Genomic DNA, 25030 nt, shown 5'->3' with positions numbered 1-25030 from the left:
GGGCAGAGCCTGCCACATCCCCCCCACATCTGGGCAGAGGCCGGGGTTGGGGGCTGTTTTAAGCTCCTTGATGTCACATCTGTTCATTCCCAGCCTACAGGCAGCCAGCGCCATGTGCCAGGAGAGTTGTGGGGTGGCGGAAGGGGCTGGTCACCAGCTGTATGTGGTATTCACCCCCAATGGCCGAGGACGTGCCACGCGGCTGAGGCAGTGGCCTCACTGCTGTCACACAGCTGCAGGTAAGAGCCTGGGATCGGTCCCGAGGGGCTCAGTGCTGAGGGCAGGGGTGGGCAGGCAGTGCTGGGGCCGTTAGCATTGAGATATATGGCAGTTCCTTAGTGTCATAGAATCATTTAGGTTGGAAAAGACCCTTGGGATCATCGAGTCCAACCATCAACCCCACTCTACAACGTTCTCCCCTACACCATATCCCCCAACACCCCATCTAAACGACTCTTAAACACATTCAGGGATGGTGAGTCCACCACCTCCCTGGGCAGCCTATTCCAGATCTACCCTAGTGGATCTCTCGGGTTGTGCACCACACCGCCCTCTGCAATGCCACAGGAGCAATCGAGGCGCACAAACCCTGCTCGTACCTCCCTGAGCCCAGATAAAACAAACCCCCGGCTGCCGCTGCACCCAGAGCCAGCCCCAGAGCGCCAGGCCAGGAGGCTGAGGCTGCGCCCACCCGCCGCGCCGCACGAACCGGGCTCACATCTCCCCTTGTGCCAACGACCCGGGTCATGCTCACACCACATTAACAGCCCAACATTTACTCAGAAAACTTTATTGTATCAAAATCCCACTTTACAAAAGTGCAAAGAAGAGTTGCTTTAGGCCCCGTGCCCGCCACACAGCAGGGAGAGTGGGGCTAGCAGCCAGCGCCCAACGCCCCGGCAGCAGGCAGAGGAGTCAGCCATCTTCTCACAAAATGGGCCCTGCTCTGCGCTGCTGCGGAGGTAGCGAGTGGGCTCTGCCATGCCGAGATGACGGCACAGGCCCGTGCGTGAGGAAAGGCAGTGTGGGCAGCAAGAGCCTCTGCCATTTGTAAATGACATAGACAAATGCCCCCAGGGAGTAGGAAGCAGGACGAGGTCCCCGTCTCCTTCCCGGGCCAGCCCCAGGACACACTCCCGCCCGTCACAAGTGACATCCCGGTGTGGTGCAGGAGAGGGACCAGCTCTCTCAAGCACTTTCTTCCCAGGTGTTGCACCCTTACCCCCCTTTAAGAAGTCTGCGTGTGGGATAAAACATTGTGAGTTAATCAGAAACTGAGCAAAGTGACTCTTTACAAGGAACTGAGGGGGAACTCCTTCCCCCACGCCATCCTCCTGGGACATGACCACATGCCCTCCTGCTCTGTGCACAGCTCCCTGGTGTCACTGGTCCTAGCCATTGCCAGTCAGGAGCCGGACCAGTATGCCCACCAGCAGGACAGCGACGGCGGCGGCAGCAGCCAGCACGCGGCGGATGATCAGGGCCCTCCACACCACAGCGGGAGGAGGGGGGACGACCGCAGGCTCCTCCTGTGCGATGAGCTGGTGGTCAGGCTGCCTCTCGCCTCCTGCCACGCTCGTGGGCAGGACCACAGTGTCCACGGTGTCCGTGTCAACGGAGATGTAATCTGTGCAAGAGAGAGGCGAGTGCTGCAGGGAAGCCCAGCTGCAGAGTCAGGGGATGCCAGTCTGATGCTGCGCAAGCACTAGTGACGGTCCTGAGGGTCCTTTCCCACAGCTCAGGGACACCGGGACGTGCCGCAGCAGAGTGGCAGGTGTTCCCAGGTAAGGCAGGCACTGGGTGGCAGTCCAGGCTCTTTCCTGGAGCAGGCAGGGTAGTGACAGCAGTAACGGGGTACCTTGTACCCCATTACTAAGTACAGGAGAAGTGCCACTGGCCTAGGACCAGCACGAGACACTGGGTTCTTTCTAGCCATTTGGGCCTGAGGACAGACACGGCTGCCATGACTGTGAAGGAAAGGAGGGGATGGGTGGAGAATTTGGGCTCCCTCCCTGTGTCAGGCCTGGCTACGTACCCACAGCTGACGTTTTGTTAGCAGCTGTGCCATTGGAGTTCACATCTTCCAGTTGCTTTTGCCGTCCAGCTCGGACTTGAGCCTGAAAACACACAGAAGAATTGGTCTTCTCAAAGCAAGGGTGTCCTGCCTAGCCAAGCAAACCTGAGCCTCCACCCTCCCAAAGCAAGCACGCTCAGCACCAAATTGCTGCCTCGAGGACAGATCCTTTTCACTCTTGCCTCCCCGCAGAAGGCTGTGGCATCGTACTGGCGCAGGAACTCACCAGTTAGTAGAAGCACAAGTCTTACCTCTTCTGCAGCTTTTTTCCAATCCATGCGCATGACAAAAGCCGAGAAGGAAAGGGCTTGCAGAGAGATGCAAATGATCATCCCCACCCACAGACCTGCAGCAGTGGAGATGGAGAGTTACTTCAGGGAGGGCTTGAGGAAAAGTCTGCGTTTGCCAGCCACCGCCAAAATGCCCAAGGACTTCAGTGGGGTCCACTTATCGCCCCGTGTCTAACCCAGTCTTAATGGGAGAGCTGTCCTGAGGAGTTTCAAGACGAAACATCTCCTGGGGGGCGTCCTATGCTGGGAGTGAGCTCGGATTTACTGGGACATCTCAGCCGCCGTTTGATGGGGGCTACTCAGAGCCTGCCTCAGCGCAACACTTCGGTGTGCAATCCAGCCCCATGGATACAAAGGAAGATCTGAGCACAGATTCCAGGGCTGAGCCTTTGCTCAAGGCACAGGGCTTGGCCCCGCAGCAGCAGTGCTGGCAGCTCATACAAAGCCAAACGGAGGACACACGTACCTAACACCCCCATCTTGGCCGCAAACATCAGTGAGATGCCGATGGGAAGGCCGATGGCATAATAGCCGATGGCATTGGCGATAGCACCCATCTTCTGCTTCCCTGTGCCCCGCAGCACGCCACCGCAGGTCGCCTAAGAAAAGCAGGCAGAGGGATCGACATATGGGACGGCACGTGCTATGGAAGGTACCACCACAGGAACTCTGGGGAATGGCAGGGCCCTGTGCCTGGGGAACCCACGGCATTGTCCCACAGAGCCAAGAGGGACCACAGCCACATCACAGAGCACGTGGCACAGGGCTCCTCTCGTTCCGGCTGCCGACCCAGGTACAGAATGCGGAGGTGTCAGCAGACACACAGAGGCTGGCCAGCAGAGGGACGGTGCCCCAGGGCGACACTGCCTGGGACGGGACAGGAGGAAACAGGCTGGATTTACTATCTGACAAGTTGTATGAGCACTGCCACTATGCTGTGAGTACCTGACATCTCTGGAGATTCAGCTGCTCACTTGTGCTGCTCTGACAAGACAGTGAAAAGCTGAAGCCTTGCCAGGGAGAAGGAGGAGGAGAAGCGTGTTGTTCTGCAGCAATGCCAGTGGGCGACCACAAGCACAGCTGACGTTGAGGTGCCACAGGTAATGCAAACAGCTGCTTTGACAGTTTACCGCTTTGCTTCTCTGTATCGTTTTAACAGATCGAGAGCGAGATAGAGGCAGCTTTGCCCTCTCCATTGCACCCCAACCTGCAGAGAGGAATCGCTCCGCATGCTGGAATACTCACTGCTGCTGCATCAAACAAGTGGAACGGAGCAAAGATGTTCATCACTTTGGACACCAAGATAACGATCTCCCTGTTGGGAAGACGTACGTACTGGTCAGGGAAAGCAGCACGGCCTGGTCCCAAGGGGCTCTGGTTCTGACACATCTCCCTCAGCCAGCTGCAAAGCCTGATCCCAGCCCACGACACTTGAGGGGACACGTGCAGCTTGGGTACCACCGTGGTAGCGTCCCAGTGTCAGCAGCATCCACGCTGTCCAGTGACACTGGGCAGTGGGGAGGAACCTTTGGGGAACAGGGTTGCTAGATGGAAGTTTATCAACTCTATCTGTCAGCAGCTTCTGAGCAGCTCCTGCGATATAAATCACACCCTCCAAGAAGGTGACAATACCCAAAAGAAAGCTGTTAACCCACTTGTCATTGGTAAAGATGTATCCCACCACGTCCTTTAGGGTTCCCAGTAATGTTGCAACCACTACAGCAAAAACTCCTGAAAGAAAAAGAAATAGTCCAATTGCTTGCCTCAAGGGCAGCAAGTCCCGCTCCTTTATTCCCCTCTGCAGGGCCTGGGCTGACCTGCGCACAGCAGCGCGGTGATGCAGGAGGTCTTGGCTTGCACCACATCCCCCGATCCCAAGGCATTGCCCACTCTGACACTCACAGCCACGCTGAAGCCCAGAGGCACCTGAGTAGGAGACAAGGAGGAGGTGAGGGACAATAGAGACTGCAGCAATTTTCTTCTTCCCCAGGAGGGAATTTGGGACAAATTGGCATTGTTTCAGTAACGGGATTTTCCATCTGCAGCAGATCCCTGGATGCACAGCTGCACAGCAGATCTGAGAGTCATCACCCGCCTGGTACCGACTCCTGCTTCCCACCCCGGCTTCCCTCCCCAGCCTTGATTTGCAGGGCCATTGTGTGGGGGGTTCCTCCCAGGCTGATCTTGGTTTAATATGCCCGGCCCTTACCATGTACGCTGCAGAGGAGAGCTCATAGATGACAGACTGTGCACCCAGCTCCACCACACTCAGCAGCCCTGGAAAAGATTCATCACTTCCTATTCATCGCTTCCTTCATTAGGTCAGAATTAAAAATCCTCCTTTGCTGATAAAGAAGCAGTGACTACAAGGTTCCCATCTAACAGACGCAGCATCCTGCAGAACAAACCCCGCAGGCGAGGAGGCTGCTAGCAGGAGCTGCTCTGGGGACACACTCAAGAGGCAGCCACCAGAGCAGGCGTGGCTGGAAGATGACCTACTGAACCAGAGGAAAAAGAGGATTTGGACTCGCCTGCTAAGAAGCTCCCGATCTCAAAGGTCCACCACTCAATACACATCATGAGCATGCCGGGTACCGCCAGCCGGATAAAGGAGCCCCAGTCCAGGAGGCAGTCCCTGGTCCAACCTTCAATGAGGAGGTGAAACAGAATGAATGCACATTCTTCCTCTCCTCCCCTGCCAGGGAGCCATATGCTCTTCTGGACAACAACCATAAGCCACAGCTCACAGGACATCAGGCTAGTGTTACTGTACCATGGTGCACTCCTGAGCCAGGGTGATCAGCAAGAACGTACTTGGTGCTACAGTAGGGGCCTTGGGGTCATGGCTTACAGCATCTACTCGCCATGAGGGGATGGTAATCCCCTTGTCAGACCTACGTCATGGGTGCTGGTGACCGGGTCAAATGTCCAGGGCCAGACACTACTATTTTGAAGGATTAAGCTATGAACAGTACCTGCCCAGGTCTCCACATGGATCTTCTTCCACCACACGTAAAGGAAGAGGAGAATGGCTTGGGTGTACTGAGAAACGGTGTTAGCCCAGGCAGAGCCCCTGGGGAGAGAGATAGGCAGATTACAAACAACATCCTCCTCCACCACCTCCTCAGCAACAGCAGGAGAGACCTGGTGGCACCCACACAAGCCTTGCTGCAGATACAGGCAGACCCCTCTGTCCTTATCTTTCCAGGATGGTTAGCTAGGGGCAGAGGGCGGCAGAACTGGGCACCCAGGACACCACCACAGCCCCAAACCAACCTCTGCACCCAGGGAGAGGCTGTCACCTCCTCTGCTCACACTTACACCATGCCCAGCTTCAGCGCATAGAGGAAGAAGGCGTTCATGGCCACATTGAGGATGTTGGCTGCAATCCCCGTCAACACCTGAGGCAAAATGATCGCCTGGAAACCAAGGAAAGACTTTGGAGTTTGCTTCCCCAGCACTGCCCAAGCCCCCATCCAGCAAACACAGGGGAAACCTTCATCAGTGCCCAAGAAGAAAGCCAAGAAGGCAGCTCGTATTTCAGATAAAGCCAGATTATGGTAGACATGCAGAAGGCAGCGTGCAGGGCTCAAGAGCTGGTGCAATCAGTGCAGAGCTGGGAGGTAGCAATGGGGAAACGGAGCAAACTAAGTGTGGCTCCCATGAGCTCTTCCTGCCCTGCAGGTCCGGCTGAGGGCTGTGCCTCACGCGTTCCTCAGCCCAGCTTTCCCCAGGGCAGGATGAACTTAGATCCCCGACTTTATCCATGTTTCTAGGAATACCTTCAATTTATGGCCCAGAACCTGGCTAGTTATACAATACCTGACTTAGTAAATATCTTGTCTGCAGCTGGTACAGAAACGCCGCCTGCAAGAATCGGGATTCATTTCGTCAGCACTGCCGCACGATGGTTCAACAGCCAGCCCCCATTTAACACCCACAGACAGGTCCTTCCCTCAGCTCTCCACACCGCCTTCTCGGGGTGCCCCAGCCAGGCACGCTGCCCGACACCCTGCTCCTGTGGTCTGGGCGAAGCGTGGCATCTGCCAGCACTGGCTGCACCCCAAGCCAAGAATAACAGAAGGCACCTCCCATTCCGACTGGGAAGAGAGATCTATCTCCAAATGGGAAATCTCCTGCACTTCCTCATCAGCACAAGAGAGCCTGGAAACCTTGGAAGAAAGAATTAACCTACAGACACTAATTCCCCGGGTGTCTTAGAGGAGCCTCTCCAGAGAGACGGCGTAACTAGCCAAGAGCCCAGCAGCTACGGGTGCGTGTGAACGGCAAGCTGCAGCCTTTATCTCAGAGCGAAGAGTGAGCCCTGGAGCCCCCGGTTCCAATGTCCATCACCAGTTACGCGTTGTGCAGAGACGTGGCCTGCAGTAAAAGCCTTTGCACAGTACAATGGATGTTTGCTGGTCCAGCAGCTGCTGGCCAATACGCATCTGTTAAAGCCCAAGATCAAGGGGCACGTTGTAAAACCCTAAACCTTGCTGCCCTGTGATCCACAGAGCAAAGACCCTCCCTCCTTTCCCCGAATGTTACTGAGGAATATAGAGCTTCTAACAGCTTTAGCAGCAACTTACAGGAAGCGCTGGAATAAAGATCATCACGTAGACCTGAGTTAACCTGGAATGAGAGTTGTTTCCCAATTAATGAAACAGCAAAGAGAGAGCCAAGCCAAACAGCGTTGCACTCAAGCTCCATGGAGCCTTGATTTCAACACTACATGGCAACCCAGCCACAGCTAAATGCCTGATCCAGAAGGGCTCAATCCCGCCCCTGACCTGGAGACCTCAGGGTCCTGTCGGATGAGCAGGAGGATCCGCTCGGTGTTGATGAAGAGCGCCCAGCAAGGGAAGCAGCACAGCAGCAGGATGAGGATCCCCCGCTGCAGGATGGTGCCCACCTGCTTCAGGTTCTTGCCGCCATACGTCTGAGTCAGGGGAGAGGACCGAGGTGAGCGTTACAGGGAACCAAAGGGTCTGGGCAAATGCTCAGGTCCCAGGGCAGCAACGGGCTGATTAAATGCATTTCCCACACCCTGCAGTGGCTACTGTGGCTAGTGTCCAGGCTAGTTGAGTTTAACTGGTTCTCAGGCGGATTGCACATCCCTTTGCTACCCAGGCGTGACCCAGGGCTCCTTGGGGGAGCTGCAGGGAGGGAGCAGGCTCCAGCCAGTGCATCTGTAGCCCTGTGCTGCTGGAAGCTGCCATCCTCCCACTCTTTGTGCCCAGATCACACTGCACAGGAGGTGAGATGCCACCAAACAAACCCTGCCAGGGGCAAGGAAGGGGGAGCTGCTACTCACCTGGGACATCAGCGTGTCGCATGCTGAGGCTAAACCAGAACCGATGGAGATGCCCGTCACATTGATAACCTGGGAGAGAGACAAGGGACTTGGATTGCAAGGGAGGGTGACAGGGGACCTGGCCCAGAGCACTGTGTCCCTCCCAGCTGGGTGGGGAGACAGTTCTGCTACAAGTTTTTTGGGAGGTCTCCAGCCCTTCTCTATTTCTCAGAATAACATATTCTTGATACCTAACTAGCCTCTTCTCTCCTCTGGTGGGGAAAAGGATCTTCTAGCAAGGGGTGAATATGTAAAGGACCACAAACAATGCTGCTCCTAGCCACATGCACAGCCCCAGGTCTGGTGGGTCCAGAAGGCTGGTCACAGGCTCCAGCTCCCTGCCCAGGCGCTGGCCTTGCACCGGCACAGCCACTGCCTGCTCAGTTCCCATCCCCTGCCTGTGCTCAGGGCAAAAGAAAGAACGGTTTGGTGGATGCGATGCTTGCGTTGCATCAGGCTGTGCTTACAAGCAGGGTCCTCACTTAAACGTTCCTACAGGTTTGGGGTTTTTTTTCTTCTTTTAGCGACACATACTTTGTATGTTTTAAATCACAGCAGAGTCAGAGTAATACATACAGAGACGGCCAGCGTCACAGCATCCAACTCGGCTTTCCCCAGGTGACCACAGAAGATGGAGCTGACTACGCTGATCAGGAACCCCAGCAGCTGGGCGACAAACTAGGATGAGAGGAGGAGGAGACAGTGAGATGAGGAACAATTAGGACTTGAGGAACACCACCCTTCCCCCAGGAGTCCGACTACAAACAGTCAGGTTTCCTGCTGTCAATGCAGCTCCTTGCCTCAAGGCCAGGGCTCTGCTGTCCTGGGAACCCGTCCCAGCTCACCAGCACTGTGGGGGCAGAGGAGCCAGCTCTAGGACTCGCACGGCCTCTCGGTTGCTTTGTCTCTACCTGCCCTGTGGTATTTTGGTATTATGCAGCCAATCTGGCAGATGACCTTGTTTATGTGTGGCTTAATAGCTTCCCTAGAAATCCTCTTTTCCAGGATTTTCCTTTCCTCTTTCCAAGATGCATAGAGAGCGGGGGGAAAAAATAAAAAAAATAAATCAAAAATCCCAATGCTTTTCCCCACACTTTTTTTGCATCTGGGGAAAAGTCTCCTCCCAAACAACAGTGTCGTCTCCTCCTGGAGAGACGCCAAGTCCAGCCTGCTTGTTCCTTGCCAGGGGCTACAGCAAGGCTTAAGGATGCTGTCGCAGAGATTGCGCTCCAGACCTCATTTTCCCTTGGCAAGAGGACAGCCCCTCCACAGGCGTCCGAGGCAGGGGGTCGTGGCACAGCCAGAACCAGATGGTAGGAGTTAGAGACGTTTATACCCGCTGATGGGTGGGCATGGCTGGGGACTGTGCCCAGGATCTGCTCATACTCCTTTCCACCCAGCAGTTGGCAAGCCAAGAGCCCAGCGCTGCTGGAGAACCAGCTCCTGTGGGGTCAGAGGAAGAACAGAACAAAACCTCCTCTCCAGACCTCCCACCGCTGCCTGCAGATGCAGTCCTCCTGCCAGGCCCGGGCATGTTCGACCTGCTGTGAGTAATCCTGGCAGGAGGGGTCCGTACCTCCACGATTGTTCCAGTGCAGGGTTTGACATGAAATGAGAATCAACTAGTGGCAGCTACAGGTTTGGTTTTGAGGTTATCTGCGTACAGAGAAGCGGGCTATGCCGCAGGTGGAATGGTTGAGGGGACTGAGCGAGGGCTGATGTATTCAGTCACAGAAACCGAAACTTGTCTATACTTCCTCCGCTGCTGGATCACAGCGGGTCAGTGCTTTGATGTCAGGGAGGGCGTCTCTGAGAAGTTCATCAGTTATAGAATCATAGAATGGTTTAGGTTGGAAGGGACCTTAAAGATCATGTTGTCCCAACCCCCTGCCCTGGGCAGGGACACCTCCCACCAGACCAGGTTGCTCCAAGCCCCATCCAACCTGGCCTTGAACACCTCCAGGGATGGGGCAGCCACAGCTTCTCTGGGCAACCTGTTCCATAATAAGTTGCTACTTATTTACCGGATAGAGCAGAAGATTCAAAGCACAGAACTTCACGCGCAATGGATCTAGACCAGGGCTGTGACGAGGGCTCCCCTTTGCCGAAGCGGCGGTGCTGGACCTGCAGGCTGGTTTCCCAGCACAATTCAACAGCTTATCCCCCCCCCGCCGCCCCCCAAGGTCTTCTTTTAATGCCCTGCTGCCAGGCTCTGATGGAGGAGGGGGCACGGACCGGCCTGGACAGCACCAGGAATTGCGGTGGCAGAGAACAAGCACGTGGGTGACGATGAAGGAAGGAAGGGTGGCGGTTCAATTCTAGCTGTGCCTTCAGCGGGCACGGGGGCAGGAGGGGAGGGGAAGCCCCGGGACGAAGCGGCGGCAGGGCCGGGCAGGGCTCAGCCCGCCGCGGAGCCGCTGCCGGCAGGGGTCCGAGGGCTCCTCCGCAGCCCGGGGTGGCCGCGACACGCTGCCAGGCTCCGGTCGCCCGATCCTCGGGGCCATCCCCGACCCCTCGCTAACGCCGCGGCCTTACCCCCCCCGCTTCTTCATTACCGTCCCCTGTGTCCCCGTCTCTCACCACGGGCCCCGCCAGCCGGGCCAGCTCGCAGCTCTCCCGCCGTGTCCCCGCGGGCAGGAGGCGGCGGGCGCCCCGCAGGCACCGCGCTACCGCTCCCCCCGCCGCCGCCGCCATGGGCCGCGCCGCCGCCGCTCCGACCGCCGCCGCCCGCACGCCTTATGGGGACGGCCGGGGCCGCCTCCCCGCCCCCGGGGCCGCGGGGCTGCCGGCTGTGGGCGGTGCGGGCCGGTACTGCACCGGAGGGCAGGGTCCCCTCCGTGCACCGGCTTAGGGCTGGGGACCCTCCGCCCACCCCAACCTCCGCGCTCCGGCCGTGGGTCAGGGACCCCTCCGGGGGGAGGCAGGAGCTGGGGACCGTCCCCCCCCCTCCATTTTGGAGAGCGCCCACCGTGGGCTTTTGGGGGGCTGAGGACCCCCCTATGTGTGCTGCTGAGGAACTTGGGGCCCCGCTATTTGTTAACCAACATCTAGAGCCCTTCTACATGTTGGCTGTGGGATGGAGACCCCCTGGGGATCCCACACACATTGACCAGGGTTCACCAGTGGTCGAGAGAACCCCACCCCAGGTGGTGGCTATGGACTGGGGGGTCTCCTCGTGTGACAATGGCTTGGGGCCCCCCATGATCTGGCTGCAGGCTGGAACCCCCCACCACAGGGACCTGTCAAAGGCAGGGGTGTCTCAGCACATCCTCCAGGACCAAAGGGATGTCCCCTCTGCCACCAGCATTAAGATAACAGTGGGGGGCAGCTGGCTGGGGACAGCCTCCCCCTCTCCTCCATCCACCCACCAGCACCTCATGAACAGGGTGACCTGGGGATCGCCCCCAAACCAGCCATTCCCACCCCACAGGCTGGAGCCCAGCTGCCAGGGTGCGAAGGTTCGAAGGGGGGGCTGCTGGACCCCACATTTGGCTGGGGTGACCATGGCCATGTTTACCGGGCACCTAGCAAGAAGGAGCTTTGGTTTGGGTGGAAGCCTGGGTTGTTACAGGAGTGAAATTCTACCTAAGTGCAGGTGCTTGTAACCAAGTAGCTGTAACCAAATCTATTTCTAATGCATGGAAAATTGCGGTGGAAAGTGGGGCTTGGTTTTACAGCTGTTTAAATGCTGCCTCAGTGCCTTATAGCTGTGATGTCACCACTCAGAAATGTAAAGTCTCATTAATGTTTCACTTGCCCCTTTGCCCCTTCAGGTGTAATGTGACATCATGAAAAATCGTGTAGTAGCAGTGGTAAGTCACAGCCGCTCTGATTTTATGTGCCATGATGAAATCAGGGTATTTCAGGACAAAAGAGCGCCTGCTGCTGCTGCAGCCTGGTCTTGAGTTCCTCCTCATTTTGGTAGTAGTCAAGGGGGAAAGAGCAACTTGCAAAATTTACCTGAAGCTGTTTCTTCAAGAACTGCGCGTTTCAGTGTAGCCAGAGGATTTTATTCACAGATCACCAAAACCTTTTCACAAACGAGGAAAGAACAATGTGAAGTTCAATGTAAAGTTTGGGAGCATATTTTAACTTTGGAACAGTTTCTTCTTCCTTCAGTGGTGTTCACATCACCGTGGCTCAACGTGAGTGGTTCGGACCGCCCCGATGTCCTTCGCAGCGGGCACAGGCTGGGCTCAGGTAAACCCTTTGCTCCACTCCAGTGGGGGAAATCAGAGGAACAAACTGCCTTTCAGAATGGAAATGTCCTGGGCCAATGTTTTCAGACGCAGACACTTCAAGTCAGACTCTCACATGAATGTTTCAGAGACTTGAGGACTTTCTTGCCCTGGGTGCTCAGCGCTCTCACCATCTAACGCGCTCCGCTGCGATAGGACTGCTCAACACCGCTGAAAAGAGGCTAAATAGGGATTTTTGTACCCTTGTTAAGACAGCCAGCGTGCAAACCGCTGCCACATCTTCTGAGGGTGGAAAATGGGATGAAGAAATGAAAGAGAAAGTGTCGCTCCAGTTTCGTGCTGGCGTGGTCTGCGAACGGCATGGCTTTGCGCAGGGCTTGGCGAGCTGGGGCTGCTGCTTCTCCCCGTGATCCGTCCCTCCCCTGGGGCCAGCAGAGCAGCAGGTGGTTGGGCGCGTGTGCCGGGGCCTGCGCTGCCCGTGGGACGGGGCTTTAGTGGCAGCTATGGAGAAACAGAAGTAGTCAGCAGCAAACAACACGTGTCCTGGCTGGTGGTGTGACTGCTGTCGCCAGCCCGGCTATGTGATGGCCAAGGGGTTCCCGTGGTGTCCTTATCTCACGTGGAGGCAGGGGGGGAAATGACAAGGCTCAGATGGTGCCATTCGGGGTCCTCAACAAGCAGCACAAGTGTGAGTCCCTTTGAAGTTTACTTGTGACCCTGCTGAGATCAATGCCCTGGGCTGGCAAAGAGGTGGCAGAGAATCAGGCAGAAACCTGGGGAAAAGGACTTTGAAAAGAATAGGAGGAACTTTACAAAGGCTTAGGGGAGAAATGGTTCCCAGGAGCCAGGGACTGGACTAGCCCATAGAGAACCAAACACACAGAGATGGTCTGTGACTGACACCTTCTCCTTGTGTTTTGCTGCCGCTGTTTGAAATCAACTGTATTTGCTTTCAGAAGAGCCGTTTTCTATTTCTGTGATCACATGTGGATCCCGGTCTTGCTGGGAAGCAGCACGGGCACCCCAGGACCTGGTCCGATGAGCAGGGGTGCCCCGAGGTCTCCCCTGGTCACTGGCATGACAGATGTGGACCTTGCCAGCTGCCCGGCAAGATTTGGCAGGGCTCATCTGCCGGAGCCCCCCGACAGATGGGGAGGGTCAAAGGTACCGCTAGCCTCGCACCAAGCTGCCTTCAGCAATCCGGAAATTAACGGTATTGCAACACCACTCAGAAGAATTTGAGGGGTCAAATTCCTTTTGAGCATAACATCGTTGAACTCGGTCGTTTTAGACCTCCAGCGAATTTGGAGCAGCGTTTTGGAAGGCTGATACCTTAACACGGACCTGTTTAAAGGAGTTAATGTGTGACCAGCTACAAACCATCTGGAGCGGACAGATGGCCTGCCCTGTGTGGTTCTCAACGACGCTGATGTGAATCCAGAGGAAAGCAGCTGAGGGGAGAAGGATTGCAGTTGCTTGCATCATCTGTAGAGCAGAATTAGGCCTTTTTTCCTGCAGATTTCCAGCAGGATGACTACCCAGGGCTTTCTTTAGATATGTATGTCCATATTCTGAAACGCAGCCAACATCCCGGTACTAAAATAAACCCCACAAATGTACCGTGTCTGTAACCATTGCGATTAAGAGCTACCAAATAACAAAAATGTCAGAACACAATGGATTTATGTCAAACACTTGAGTGTTTGAAGAGTGTCCCTTTCTTTTATGAGTCCTTGCGGCTGGCTGATGGCCAGATACCGTGGAAAATTCACTTGCCTCTTCGCAACGTGGAGTTCAGAATACAGCTAAATTAAAAACTAAAGAGCCTTTTGCAGTCAAATTAGTCTTTATTTGAGCACCGCAGCATAGGATCAGATCATCAGAGCCGTCAGTGGATACGGCACACAGATCTGGGGCTTGTCCACGGGGAGAACAAACTAGAATAGCCGTCTTCAGATCGCTCCCCTTGCGTGATAATCTGACTGTGAAGAAAGTTACTGTATTTTGGAAATAGTAAGTGGTTAGCAGAACATGCTAATGATCTTAGAGTATGGTGACTCTTGCTGCAGGGCAGCCTCTCTACTGGGTGCACAGGGATGGTTTTTCTGTTTAACCCCACCTGCGTGTTCTCAAGTCCATCCTGCTGATTGACGTGGCTTCCTCTCCTGGATACCCAGGAGAATCGGTGTTCCACTGCTCCCCGTGTCTCCAAGGTATGAGTAATGTTCAATAATGTCTAATAATGTTTTAAGTGCTGCTGGCCGGTGATGCAGCTGCTGCACTGAAGCGGTTACAGAGCCTGCAGTTACACGGCTGCCAGAAAGTTTGAACTTGGGAGCGGACAACTCTCCGTGGTCTCTAATCGCCCTGGGTGTCCTTATTGCCCGTAACCACTATTTTTTGGCATGGGCAGTCACATAAACAGGACTGTTCACACCATTATTTGTCCCAGCTTGCTAGTGCAGACATACCTCTGTAAGAAGGGTTATAACGAAGCTTGAAACTGATGTTTATAGTGGATGGAATGTGTCCAAAAGGCAGTTGCCTGTTTTAAAAAAAAAAAAAAAGGCAACGAGAAATGTAACATCCCACGGCCTCGGTGCCTCTGCGTCACTGCCCGTCCGCCGCAGCGCAGCGCCTGCTGGCAGCTAACGGGGGCTCCTTTTGTGCCCCGGAAAGCTGCCTTCCCAAAGACAGAGACCAACCAGGCTGTTTCTCTCTGCTGTTTGTCCAGGAGTTTTCCCTGCCGGTTCCCTGGCGAGGGCTGGGGGTGCCGCCGCCCCCCCCGCCGCCAGCCCCGGTCCCCGGGAGGTGGCGCTGGAGCCCCGCGGGCCCGTCGCTAAACACCGACACATACAATATCTGCTCGCCAAAGTGTGGAAAACGGTGCCTAAAAAAAAACCAAAACCGAATAGGAGTTAGGGGAACGCAGATTGGCGCTAGCTTTGTAGAGACAACAAACTGCTTGTTAAAAGCCCCGTGGTGTCGTCCTGGCTTTTTAATCCCGGCATCACAAGTCGGTTCTCAAAGGCGCACCCTGAGTCCACGGTTCTGCAGCGGAGCCCGCGCAGGGCCAGACACCCACCCACCCACCCACCCACAGCGGGAACCCCGCGAACATTCCCATGGTTTAACCTCCGGTTAGTCACACCTCACCTGGCGATGTTGTTCCGTGAGAACAGCCGTTTCCTCACTGAATTTCATTGTTCTTTAAGAGAGAGAGAAAGACTTTTAACTTGTTCTTACAGAGCATCTTGCTTCTGCTTCGTTCGCTAAAAACGGGGCCAGACAAATTAACTGCAGCCATAAATATTATTTTTACGGTGGAATATTTATATCGCCACATGGGTTGGTCGAGTTCAGGGCCGCAGACTTAAAAAACAGCTTCCCTGACCTGAAGAGTCCAAATACTTAATTAAGGCAGATAAGGCAGGACAAATAAAAACAAGACAAAACTCCTCTTGCTTTGAACCACCTCTAGGGAGCAGGTCTTGGCAAAAGAAGAGAGAGATTGTAAAGCTGTAATAATAATAATGATAATTAATTGTATTTATAAAGCATCCCCTAATGGCTCTGGATGCTATACAACGATTTTAAATACAATTGAAAGCATCAACAGTAAGACACCAAATGAGAATCCAAATAAGGAAATGTTGTAAAAACAAAGGTGTATTTTACAGTGGCTAGCAAGATTTTAGAGGGCTGGTTTGGGGCTGTTTCACAAAGTGGAGGTGTCCAGCCTGGGTGCACACTCTGTTGTCGCAGCGCCGGTGCAGCGCTGTGTCTCTGGGAATGCGTGCGGATGCTCCAAACCAAAATCCTCAAACTTCAGCCCCCCCAACCCATCCTCTGGACTCAGCCTCGCACACGCTCACACGTTTATTTCTCTTTATGGGAGTGGAGGGTGCATGTTTGTGTGCCGGCGAGGGCAGGCGGGTTGGCCTCTGTGGCAGGGACAGACAGACAGACGTCAGTCTGGAGGGGCTGAGGATTCACGCTGCGGTGAATTCTGCGGGCTTGCAGATTACAGACCGTGATTACAAAGAGCAAATGCATTTTAAAGCCTGGTTTGCATGTCACTGTTTATGCTTTATTTCCTTTCTGTATTCCAGCCAGCCAGGCGGTGTAATTCAACGCAGCCGAAATTTCCTTGTGTTTACACTTCTGGATTGGTTTTCGGGTTTTTCCGCTCGCCATTGATAAGGGTAAACACATATTTACATTAGATTTGGAAAACAAAGACGAGACGGGCTCTTGTCCTGCAGCCTTTGTGGAGCCTTGCTCTGCCCCGACCCGGGGGGCCAGCTAGCTGGAAGCTGCCCTTCTCTGGGCAGGGATTTAAAGGATGGGTGTCCCTCGGGTGTCCCTTGGGTGTCCCTCGGGTGTCCCACGGGTGTCCCAGCTGGATGCGGGTATCGCATGGGGAGCTGAGGACGGGCGTTTTGCAGGACGGGCAACTCGTGGCGAGGACGAGCTGGTCCCCAGCAGCCACCGCCTCCTGGCAGCGGGGACAGTGCGGTGGGGACAAGGCCAGCGCCTGTGCGGCGGGCACCGGCCATCCCTCCCTCCTCTCCCCGGGGCAGCCGGGCCCCGGGCGGGGAGTGAAGCTGAGGCCCGGGGGGAGGCTGTACCCACGGCGGGCTGTCCCACGCCACGCGCGGGGAGGGGACACGGGAGGCGGCGGGGCGCGGAGGGGGCCGGGCCGGGCCGGGCCGGGCCGTGCGGGAGGCGGGCGCCGCGCGGCAGCGCCCCCTGGCGGGGCGGGGCGGGGCCGGCGCGGGGCTGCGGCGGCGGAGCGGGGAGCGGAGCGGGGCGGGATGGCGGGCGCCCTGTCGGAGGTGCTGGGCGAGGTGCTGGTGTCGGCGGACGGGGAGGAGGTGGCCGTGTCGGCCTTGGCCGCCCGCGGGGTCTCGTTGGTGGGGCTTTACTTCGGCTGCAGCCTCGGCGGCTCCTGCGCCCAGCTCGGCGCCAGCCTGGCCGCCTTCTACGGGCGCTTCAGGGGGGAGGCGGCGGCGGCCGGCGGGCAGCGCCTGGAGATCGTCTTCGTGTCGGCGGAGCAGGAGCAGCAGCAGTGGCAGGAGGCCGTGCGGGCCATGCCCTGGCTGGCGCTGCCCTTCGCCGACAAGCACCGCAAGGTGAGACCGGGGGGCCGGCGGGGGAAGGGGCGGGAGGTGGCGCGCCCCGGGCTTTGTCTGGGGGCGGCGGGGCTCGGCCGGGTCCCCCCCCACCCCGGCCCTGCCGGGGCGGGTCCCGCGGGGTGCTGGGTGGGCGCCTTCCAGAAAGTTCCCGGGAGGAACCGGGGGGAAGGAGGGGAGGGGGTCGGCTGCCGTCCCGCGGGGCGACGCCGTCTCGCCCGGCTCCTCCGGGCGGGGAGAGCCCGCAGGCTCCGTTCCCCTTCCACGGGTTGGGGGGAGCCGGGCCCGGGCGGCGGCGGGTCCCTCAGAGGAGCGGGGCGAGCGGGCGAGGCGTGTCGGTAGCCGCCGCTCCGAGCCCAGACCCGGGACCCCTGGCTCCGCCCGGGCTGAGGGGAGCAGGCCTCGGTGCGGGCCGTGGACAGGCCCCCCGGGTTTGGGTACAGAAGGGGAGCCATGGCCTCCACTAGCCCCTGGGAGGGCGTTTGGTGGTCGAGGAGCGAGTTTGGAGCCCGGCTTGGAAGCTGCCGGGCAAGTTGGTGCGATGGTGTTCGTTATCCGTCTTCATTTAGCAGCTGGTGTGGTCGATACTCTATAAGTTAGAGCCCCTCATCCAAAGAGTTTAATTGGAAAGACAGATATCAGACAAAAAGCGCTCTGTGAGAGGCAGACGGGGAAGGCTGGGCTTCCAGATGCCAGCGAGCTCGCAACATTGGTAGATGTTATTTAAAAAAAAAAAAAAAAAAAAAAAAGCCTTTACAAACCTAACCTCTGGAAGCTATTGAGTAAGAATTAAAAAGATGGTGCCCCACTGTGCCATTTCTAAGCATCTTTCCGGCGAGTGATCGCAGCTGCTGGTCTGGAAGCAGCCTTGGCTTGGCTCTCGGCGAGGTGCGTTCTCCGCTTCACCGGGGACTGGGGTCACTCCGGTACCTGCGAACCCCCTCGGGCATCCCCTGTGTCTGGGCTCTGTGAGGCCGTGGTGGGGCAAGAGGGACCACTTCTTCCTGGACGGGTCTCTGAACCTTCCTCTGCCGGCACTTTGCACCGTTCGTTAGGCAAAGGAGTCATTTAAGGAGAAGTTGGCTGCCCATCTGGCTGCGCTGTGGGATGCCCCCTCTGCTGAGAAGTTGTGTAGCTATTTTGAAACCCAGGTTCGGCTTTTTGGCTGGTTTGCTGCAGGGTTTTGTCGCTAAGCCCCTGGTTCTGTGAAAACTGGTGTGTTTAACGCCGTGCACCTGGATGATGATGCTGAAGGCCCCCAGTTTGCCCCTTTGAAGTCCAGGTCCTTCTAACTGGGAGCTTGCAGGCATGGTCACGGCTCAGGGTCTGAGACCGGTTTCATTAACAAGGGGAGTTGTAACAGAAGCTTCATCCTTCAGAGAAATTACAGTTTAATTCCGGTGTCTTTAAAACCAAACCCTCTTCCTACAGGGACATGAAAAGATTGTGGTTTCAATTAGTAGCTGGCCATTTCCCTACAGAACATTTCAGATTATTTAGCTGGTGGGACTTTTTGCTTGCCATATTTGCTTTAAAAATTTCACTGCAACACAGTTAAATGGTTGGGAAATTGTAGAAGTGGAAAGTGGCATTAATTTTACATGCCGGCCAATACTTCCATCTATTAGATTGCAAGAAAACATGAAATAAAAAGATTATGGGGTCTTAAACTCTTATTCCAAGAAGCCCTGAGTTAAATTCAGGATTATTTTTGTGCGGCGCGTAAAGTAATTGAAGCTCATGCTGTATATTTTCAAAACTAAGCAGATGTGATGTGGCTTTGGAGGAAGCTTAATCTATGGATAACAGAGAACCTATTTGTAAGTTATAAAGGGCAATTATGTCGGGATATCAGATTTCTAAACAGGAGATTTATAACCTGTAGTTCAGGCAGTTAGAAGTTTCCTTGTATAATAGGCTGATTTTTAAATAGTCAGGTTAATGACCTGACTCTCCAGAAAAGCACAAACTTTCTATTTTTCAAAAACATGCCAGCAGGAGCCAGGGATGTCTAGCATATGTTCGGTACCTCGCCGGCTTAATTTGTTTAAAAACAAAAAGCATTAGAAAAATGTAGGCAGACCTTTTGAGTTATGGTTCCTTTGCACTAAAGGCTACTCCTAAACCCGATGTGAGACAAGCCCCAGAGAATTATATAGATTTATGGGAAGAAAGGGATCTTATAGATGCAGAATAGAGATAACAGAGAGAGAGGTGGGAATGTCGGGCTGGGAGCTGAACTCTATCCCTGAGCTCTCAGCCTCAGCCCCCGGAGACGCTGTGGAGCCCCCGTCCTTGGAGGTTGCAGCGTTTGGCTGGGTGAAGCCGTGGCCGAAGGGGTCTTGTGTTGGTGACTGCAGGCTCAAAGACCTCCAGAGGTCCCTTACAGCCAATGCTTCCCGCTGAGAGTTGGTTAATTTATCTACTGAGGTCGTGAAAGCTTTGGGGAGAGATGACTTCCTATCCCATATTGGCTGTAGCATCGTTTTTGTTGCTCAGAATTATTGAATAATACAGCTACTACGGTCTTGGTTTCCTCCTGAAACATTTATCAGCGCGTGCCTTGTCTTTCTTTGGCGTACTCTGTGTTTTTTTTAACGTTTTTCCCTCTTCCAAACATTGGACTTCGATAGGTCTTAAAAAAACAGGCTCCTTTCTGGGCTTACAGAAAGATTCCCACAGTCCTAAAAGTAAAATAGCATCTTATTCTCATGGTTATTGGTGAAAGTAGTATGGGTTGTCAAAGAAAACAGCCACTCTTCGTTGAATGCCCCAGTAACTCAATAATGCCGGGGTGCAGTTACCCAGGGCATAACAGCCTGTGCGTCTTGCAACAACCAGTTGAATTTGGGTAACTTTAGCATATAGCAATTTCTGTCTCCAAACCAGTAATAAAAGCAAGCAGTACAAGTCAGCAAACATCTGGATGTGGGGAAAGCCTTTGATTAATGAGGAGGATGGCATAATGCCTCTGTCTGAGCCACAGCCAGCCGTATTACTGGGGTTTCTTTCAAGAGCAAAACCGTAACGCTCCAAATGAGATTGGAGGCCTTTGACTCATGATACACATCCCTCAATTAAGCTGTTCAGCCCCGGATTCGGGTAGCTATACACAGCTGTTGTTAATTGATTTGTCTTCCGATAATGCCTGGCGTTGCTGAGCAGAGCATGGGGGAGAGATGTTGCTCCGTGTCTTTGTTTCATTTGGGGTTTTGGTTTAACATCACCCTGTTGTTATCTGTTTGCATGAACAGCTGCTCAAGTTCTGGAGGGTTGGTTTAATAACAGCTTTAATTCCTGATTGCTACTGAGAACCTCGGTAATGTAAACAGCCCCCATCTGTCTACGTGCCCTGATGTCCACCGGCGCCCGTGACGGGGCAGCGCCCTCCCCGCTGTTGGGAGGACCCCAGACTTCTGGTGAGCTCCGGACCATCTCTGCTGCAGAGTCCACCTACCCTCGGAGGGAATTCGGGTGCCCTTCGAGGGCTTAGGGCATGCAGGCTTTGGGAGGACGGCAGGAGCATGCTGTCCTGCTGCGCTGTGTTGCTGTGGGACACCTCGGTTATTTCTGCTAAAAAAAAAAATAAATTGGGCACATTCTCTGTTGAGTAGGTCCTTTCACTCGGGTCCGCATAGGAGTGGGAGAACGGAGGGTCATGGTGCCGGAGGAGAAAAGGCTGTGTGTGGGTCTGCGCTGGGAGGGAAGCAGCTTATCTTTTGCTGTTGTTTATTTGCCCTTGCTTTTGTTTTTACTTGTTACTTACTTGGCCCAGTTGTCTTCCTCATTCTTTCCAATCTGGACTTTTCTAATTACGCTTATTTGGTGCATCCACACAGCGCCGCGGTGGTGTAGGGTCTGCTCTTCGCCTCTTGTTTTGTTTTTGCTTTCCACTGTATTTACGCATCTGCTTGAGCGTTGCCCAGATTCTTCTTGGGAAGGCAAACCCACTTCCACTGGAGCTGGAATACTTCTGCTCTGGTTTTAAATAAACGCAAAACATGTTGATTATGCTTCTGTGATTATTCAGTCAAGTATCTGAAAACAGTTTGAGCTGGTAAATACACTTCAGTTGGGACAGAGCGTTTTTATCTTAAAAGCTGGATTTATATACCCTGCCCTATTTATTTTCTCCCATGTTCACATGAAATTTGTCTTTTGCCGAATTGTGTGTCAGAGGCATGTGATCTTTCTCCGCATGTAAAGGAGATGTTTGTTCTGTCTCGCCCTAAGGAGGCGGAAAAGAGCAAGTTGGTAGCTTTGGATTTTACTATTTTAGTGGCCTGACTACTCTGGTAGGTGATCTGAGTTGGGCACGAATAGAACACCCCTTCTGTGCTGGGAGTCCGTCTTCCTCAGCACCGCAAATAAAATGGTGGTCTTAAGGTCGATAGGTGAAAGTGACCAACCTCTTGCTTGTTTGCAGATATCTCTTTGTGAGGTCTTTTTTTTAATTATTATTATTATTTACTTCCTATATTCCCTTCCCACCTTCCCAAGAAAAGGGCCTTTTCTTTCGCTCTGCTTACAAAGATCTTCTACTGTAGGAGCCTCTCCTAATAAGACACTGGGTACTACTTTTGTAGGTAGAGCTTGTGCAAGAAGTGGTGGGGAGGAGGTAGAAATGTTATTAAATTAGACTGTACACAATTTTTTGGGGGGGGGGGGAAATACCAACCGCATACCCTTGATTATAGCTTAAGGTACACCCCAATTTTCAGGGATTCATAACTTTTCATTTTGAAATCGCCATCTGCTGAGATCTGGGAGGCAAGTGGTCAGCACAGATGTGGGATTTGTCTAACAGAGAATTTTGTAAATCACTTGACGCAGCTTTTGAGTTTCATCATATAAAAATATCTAGGTAATCACTTTCAGCTGTGTTCCTGACTTTGTATTTCTGGGGTGGGAATGTATATGAAATCTTTGGCTCACGGAGATGTAGATTTGAAAAATATGGTCTTTTCATGACATAAGGCTATTGAGCAAGAAGCAAGGCATTAGCAGCACCAACCGATTCTTTGTTTGCTTTGAAACTCGTTGGTTCTGAAACATAAGAACGGGAGATCTATGAAAGCAGCAGAGAGAAGCCTGTGTGCTGGTTTTCATTGTGGCATCTTAATCCAGATGTTGAAATGAAAACGTTATTTAAAAATGCATGGTTGACATTTTCGCTTGTTACTCTCAGGTTGCAGAACTAAGCAAAGCAACTTTGCTTTTTAAAGTAATCAGTGCACAGTTCTCCAAAAATGCATTCTTTTAGGCGCTGAACATGTAACAGCTTTACAAAAGAAGGTAGAAAATAATGGAGGGTTTTTCTGTGCGATTCTGGAGAAGTACAACAGTGAACTTCAGTTATGACTGCAGAATAAGCTATTCGGTATTTCCACATTGTGAGAACGACATTGAAGCCAAAACATTCTCTAATTTTTGTTGTTGGTGCCGCTTTTCGAAATTATTTCTAAGTATATTTTATACAGCTTTGCAATGACCCTCCATACAACTAGCAGTCATCTCTCATGCCAAAACACTAATCCTTCAGTGAAATCCCCGTAAGCATTCACTGCTGTCAGCAGACAGCAAGTCTGGGGGCTGTGTATAAAATCCAGGTCCTGCACTAGTTGTGAAAACATCACAGACATCCTTGGAGGTTGGATTTCCCCATATATCCAAACTGTGGCCTGCCTGAGCGCTTTCCCTGGGGGAGAATTAGTATTTTAAATGTCTTGCTGATGTGTCATCTGCCGTGTTGTTTATTGCGTCCTTCAGTCGGTAATTGCCCATGTGTGAGGGCCAGCTCTGAAAGTCCTTGGACATCTTTCCATCATCAAATCCTCCTGGCTCCACGGTGGGGAGAAGCAGCAGGAGCTTTTCCTGATCACACACGGTTGGGTCCTCTGAGCTGGGCCCTGCAAGTCCTGTCCCCAAAATTGACATCAGGTTTGCGTTGCTTTCAGATGGTGGCTTCTTCAAGGGGTTTGGTAACGTTTTGGTTTGAAATGCAGTAAGCTGTCTCCTTGTTTAATACATGAAACGATCCTTTTGTACCGTTGCCTATAGGTATTTTTTAGCACTGAGAAAGCTTGTGTGAAATTCATTGCAAGTTCATTGTTAGCGGGTACGGGTTTTCAGGGAGTCCAGGGGGTTTTGAAGTTGGGAGTTTTTTGATCCTTTCTCGTGGACATACTTTTAATGTTTCAAAGCGGCGTACGGTAGGGTTAGCTCACGCAGCCCGGGTAGGGTTTCTCTTCTCCTGAATTGCATCTGAGTAGAGCGCTCTGTTTTGCATTCCTGTTTTTTTCAGCAAACGCTCCCAGCGTGGAAGTTGGGGGTATGGTTTTAATCTAAGTCGAGTCAGAAGATATTGCACTTCTTGGTGATCAGACCAGGGGGATTCTTGCCCCAGCCCCACGCACCCTCCTCCCCAGCAAGCCAGATTCAACGTATTGGTCGTCTGCTCCTCATTGCTAGAGTTTTGATGTGAAATGTAGGGATATAGGGAAACTGAGAGGGTACGGGAGGCTGTGATGCAGCAGGCTGAACTCTGAATTCAAGGAAACAAGTTTGAGCAGTGCTTGCCTGAGCATTTGCTTGGTGAGAAGCTCGTTGGTGCGTGCGGATTGCTTCCTCCTCCTCCTCCTCCTTCCCCTCCCCATTTTTTATCAGGGAAACAAGTTCCAAGCAAAATATTCCAAAGTGATATTTAATTACTCTTTAAAATGCAACTATTTGTCTTATCAGCCATGTGGATTTCTCTTTGCTGCTTTGATTTGACAGTTAGTAGTTTGTCATTTTTAAAAAGCTTACACACTCCAGGAATCTGTGATTTTTGTGCTTTTGAAAGTAGAGATGTTGAATTAACTGCAGCTTTGAACTATTCACGGATAATTTCGGGCCCCCTGCTTTCAGCAAATAACAAGCTGACTCCTGAGCTTTCAGGCTGGGTTGAATACTGAATAATCACGACTTTATAGCAGTGTGTATTCTCTAAACTGGTTCCATAGCACGTCACAGTGTAAGGCACGATAGATTTGAAACATTTTTCTAGACAGATCACTTTGTGCTCCTGCAATCTCCAGATAATAACGATTAAGAAAGGGGGAGTAATGCCAGCGTGCGGAGGGTGTTTGGATTCATTACGACTTGGGCTTTGTGCAGGTTAATTCCCCTCGGTTCCCGGGGTAGGAGCCCCGGCTGGGGGCCGGGGGTGTTGTTGAGCTGGGGAGAGGGCTTTCCCCCAGCACTGCCTTGATGTACCTCTGCAGGGCAGCTTCCTCTGTGCTGTCTGGGTCTGCTGCTTCTCTGGATGCTCTGTAGGTGAAAAACGCGATTAGAGTTAAATCTGTGGGTCGCGAGGTAAAGAGGTGGCCAGTGGAGCAGCTGGGAGCGGGATGAGTTGACAAGTAAGCAAATAGATGTATGAAATTCTCTCATGGGAAAGTGAATTATACAAGTATTTCAGATTACAACGTGAGCGTCTTGTATGATAGCTGATCGCCTTTTCATCATCTCGGTTTTCCAAAGAAAATGTGCTGTCTTATTGATTTGGCTTAGAGTACACACAATTAATGGAAGGGTGGAACTAAAAAGATGCAGGAATGGTTTCTGCATACTCTCACGTCTGTCTTTCAACACCATGAAAAATTGCAACCAACAATTAATATGTAAAGAATTTGCGGTCTTTATTTAGTGTGAGTGACTGACTGCTTCGGTTGCGTCAGGGAGCTTTTGCAACCTGATCAACCCCCTGCCCAGAGCCCAGCAAGCCCCTCTGGCCTCAAAACAAAGCGACGGGAGCCCCTGAGGAGGCACGGGGGAGCCGGGGGGGTTGCTGGCTCCCAGCCCGAGCGGGGAGGTGAGCGCTGGGCACCGAGCCTGGATGCTGGGGAGAATCCACTCTGTAAAGGATGTGCTTCAGATGATCGTGGCATCGCAACTGTGGAGCCCAGGAATGGTGCACGGGGAGGGGAGAGCATCTT

The 25030-nt window shown here is 53.4% G+C and overlaps 2 protein-coding genes across 2 annotated transcripts in view; one reads left to right on the top strand and one right to left on the bottom strand.

The window, feature by feature from the left end:
• Window positions 1–775: 775 nt before the first annotated feature.
• Window positions 776–10433, bottom strand: SLC47A1 (solute carrier family 47 member 1). The gene is made up of 17 exons (XM_054210088.1): window positions 10298–10433; window positions 8294–8395; window positions 7679–7747; window positions 7155–7303; window positions 6954–6996; window positions 6187–6231; window positions 5686–5783; window positions 5340–5437; window positions 4896–5009; window positions 4574–4641; window positions 4182–4290; window positions 4020–4095; window positions 3610–3679; window positions 2831–2963; window positions 2326–2420; window positions 2036–2117; window positions 776–1627 (listed from the first exon to the last, which is right to left on the bottom strand). Exons 1-17 carry the CDS (start codon window positions 10409–10411, stop codon window positions 1392–1394), a joined length of 1701 nt encoding a protein of 566 aa, XP_054066063.1. The 5' UTR covers window positions 10412–10433; the 3' UTR covers window positions 776–1391.
• A 6260-nt stretch (window positions 10434–16693) lies between these two features.
• The window catches only part of NXN (nucleoredoxin), a 53348-nt gene continuing 45011 nt past the window's right edge, over window positions 16694–25030 (top strand). Inside the window, exon 1 of the mRNA XM_054209310.1 lies at window positions 16694–17051. Coding sequence (XP_054065285.1) covers window positions 16734–17051 — 318 coding nt within the window. The 5' untranslated portion in view covers window positions 16694–16733. The remainder of the gene's footprint in view (window positions 17052–25030) is intronic.

Source organism: Rissa tridactyla, chromosome 7 (genome assembly GCF_028500815.1).
Source record: "Rissa tridactyla isolate bRisTri1 chromosome 7, bRisTri1.patW.cur.20221130, whole genome shotgun sequence".
Classification (NCBI taxonomy): domain Eukaryota; kingdom Metazoa; phylum Chordata; class Aves; order Charadriiformes; family Laridae; genus Rissa; species Rissa tridactyla.
This window is presented reverse-complemented; position numbering and strand designations above follow the sequence as displayed.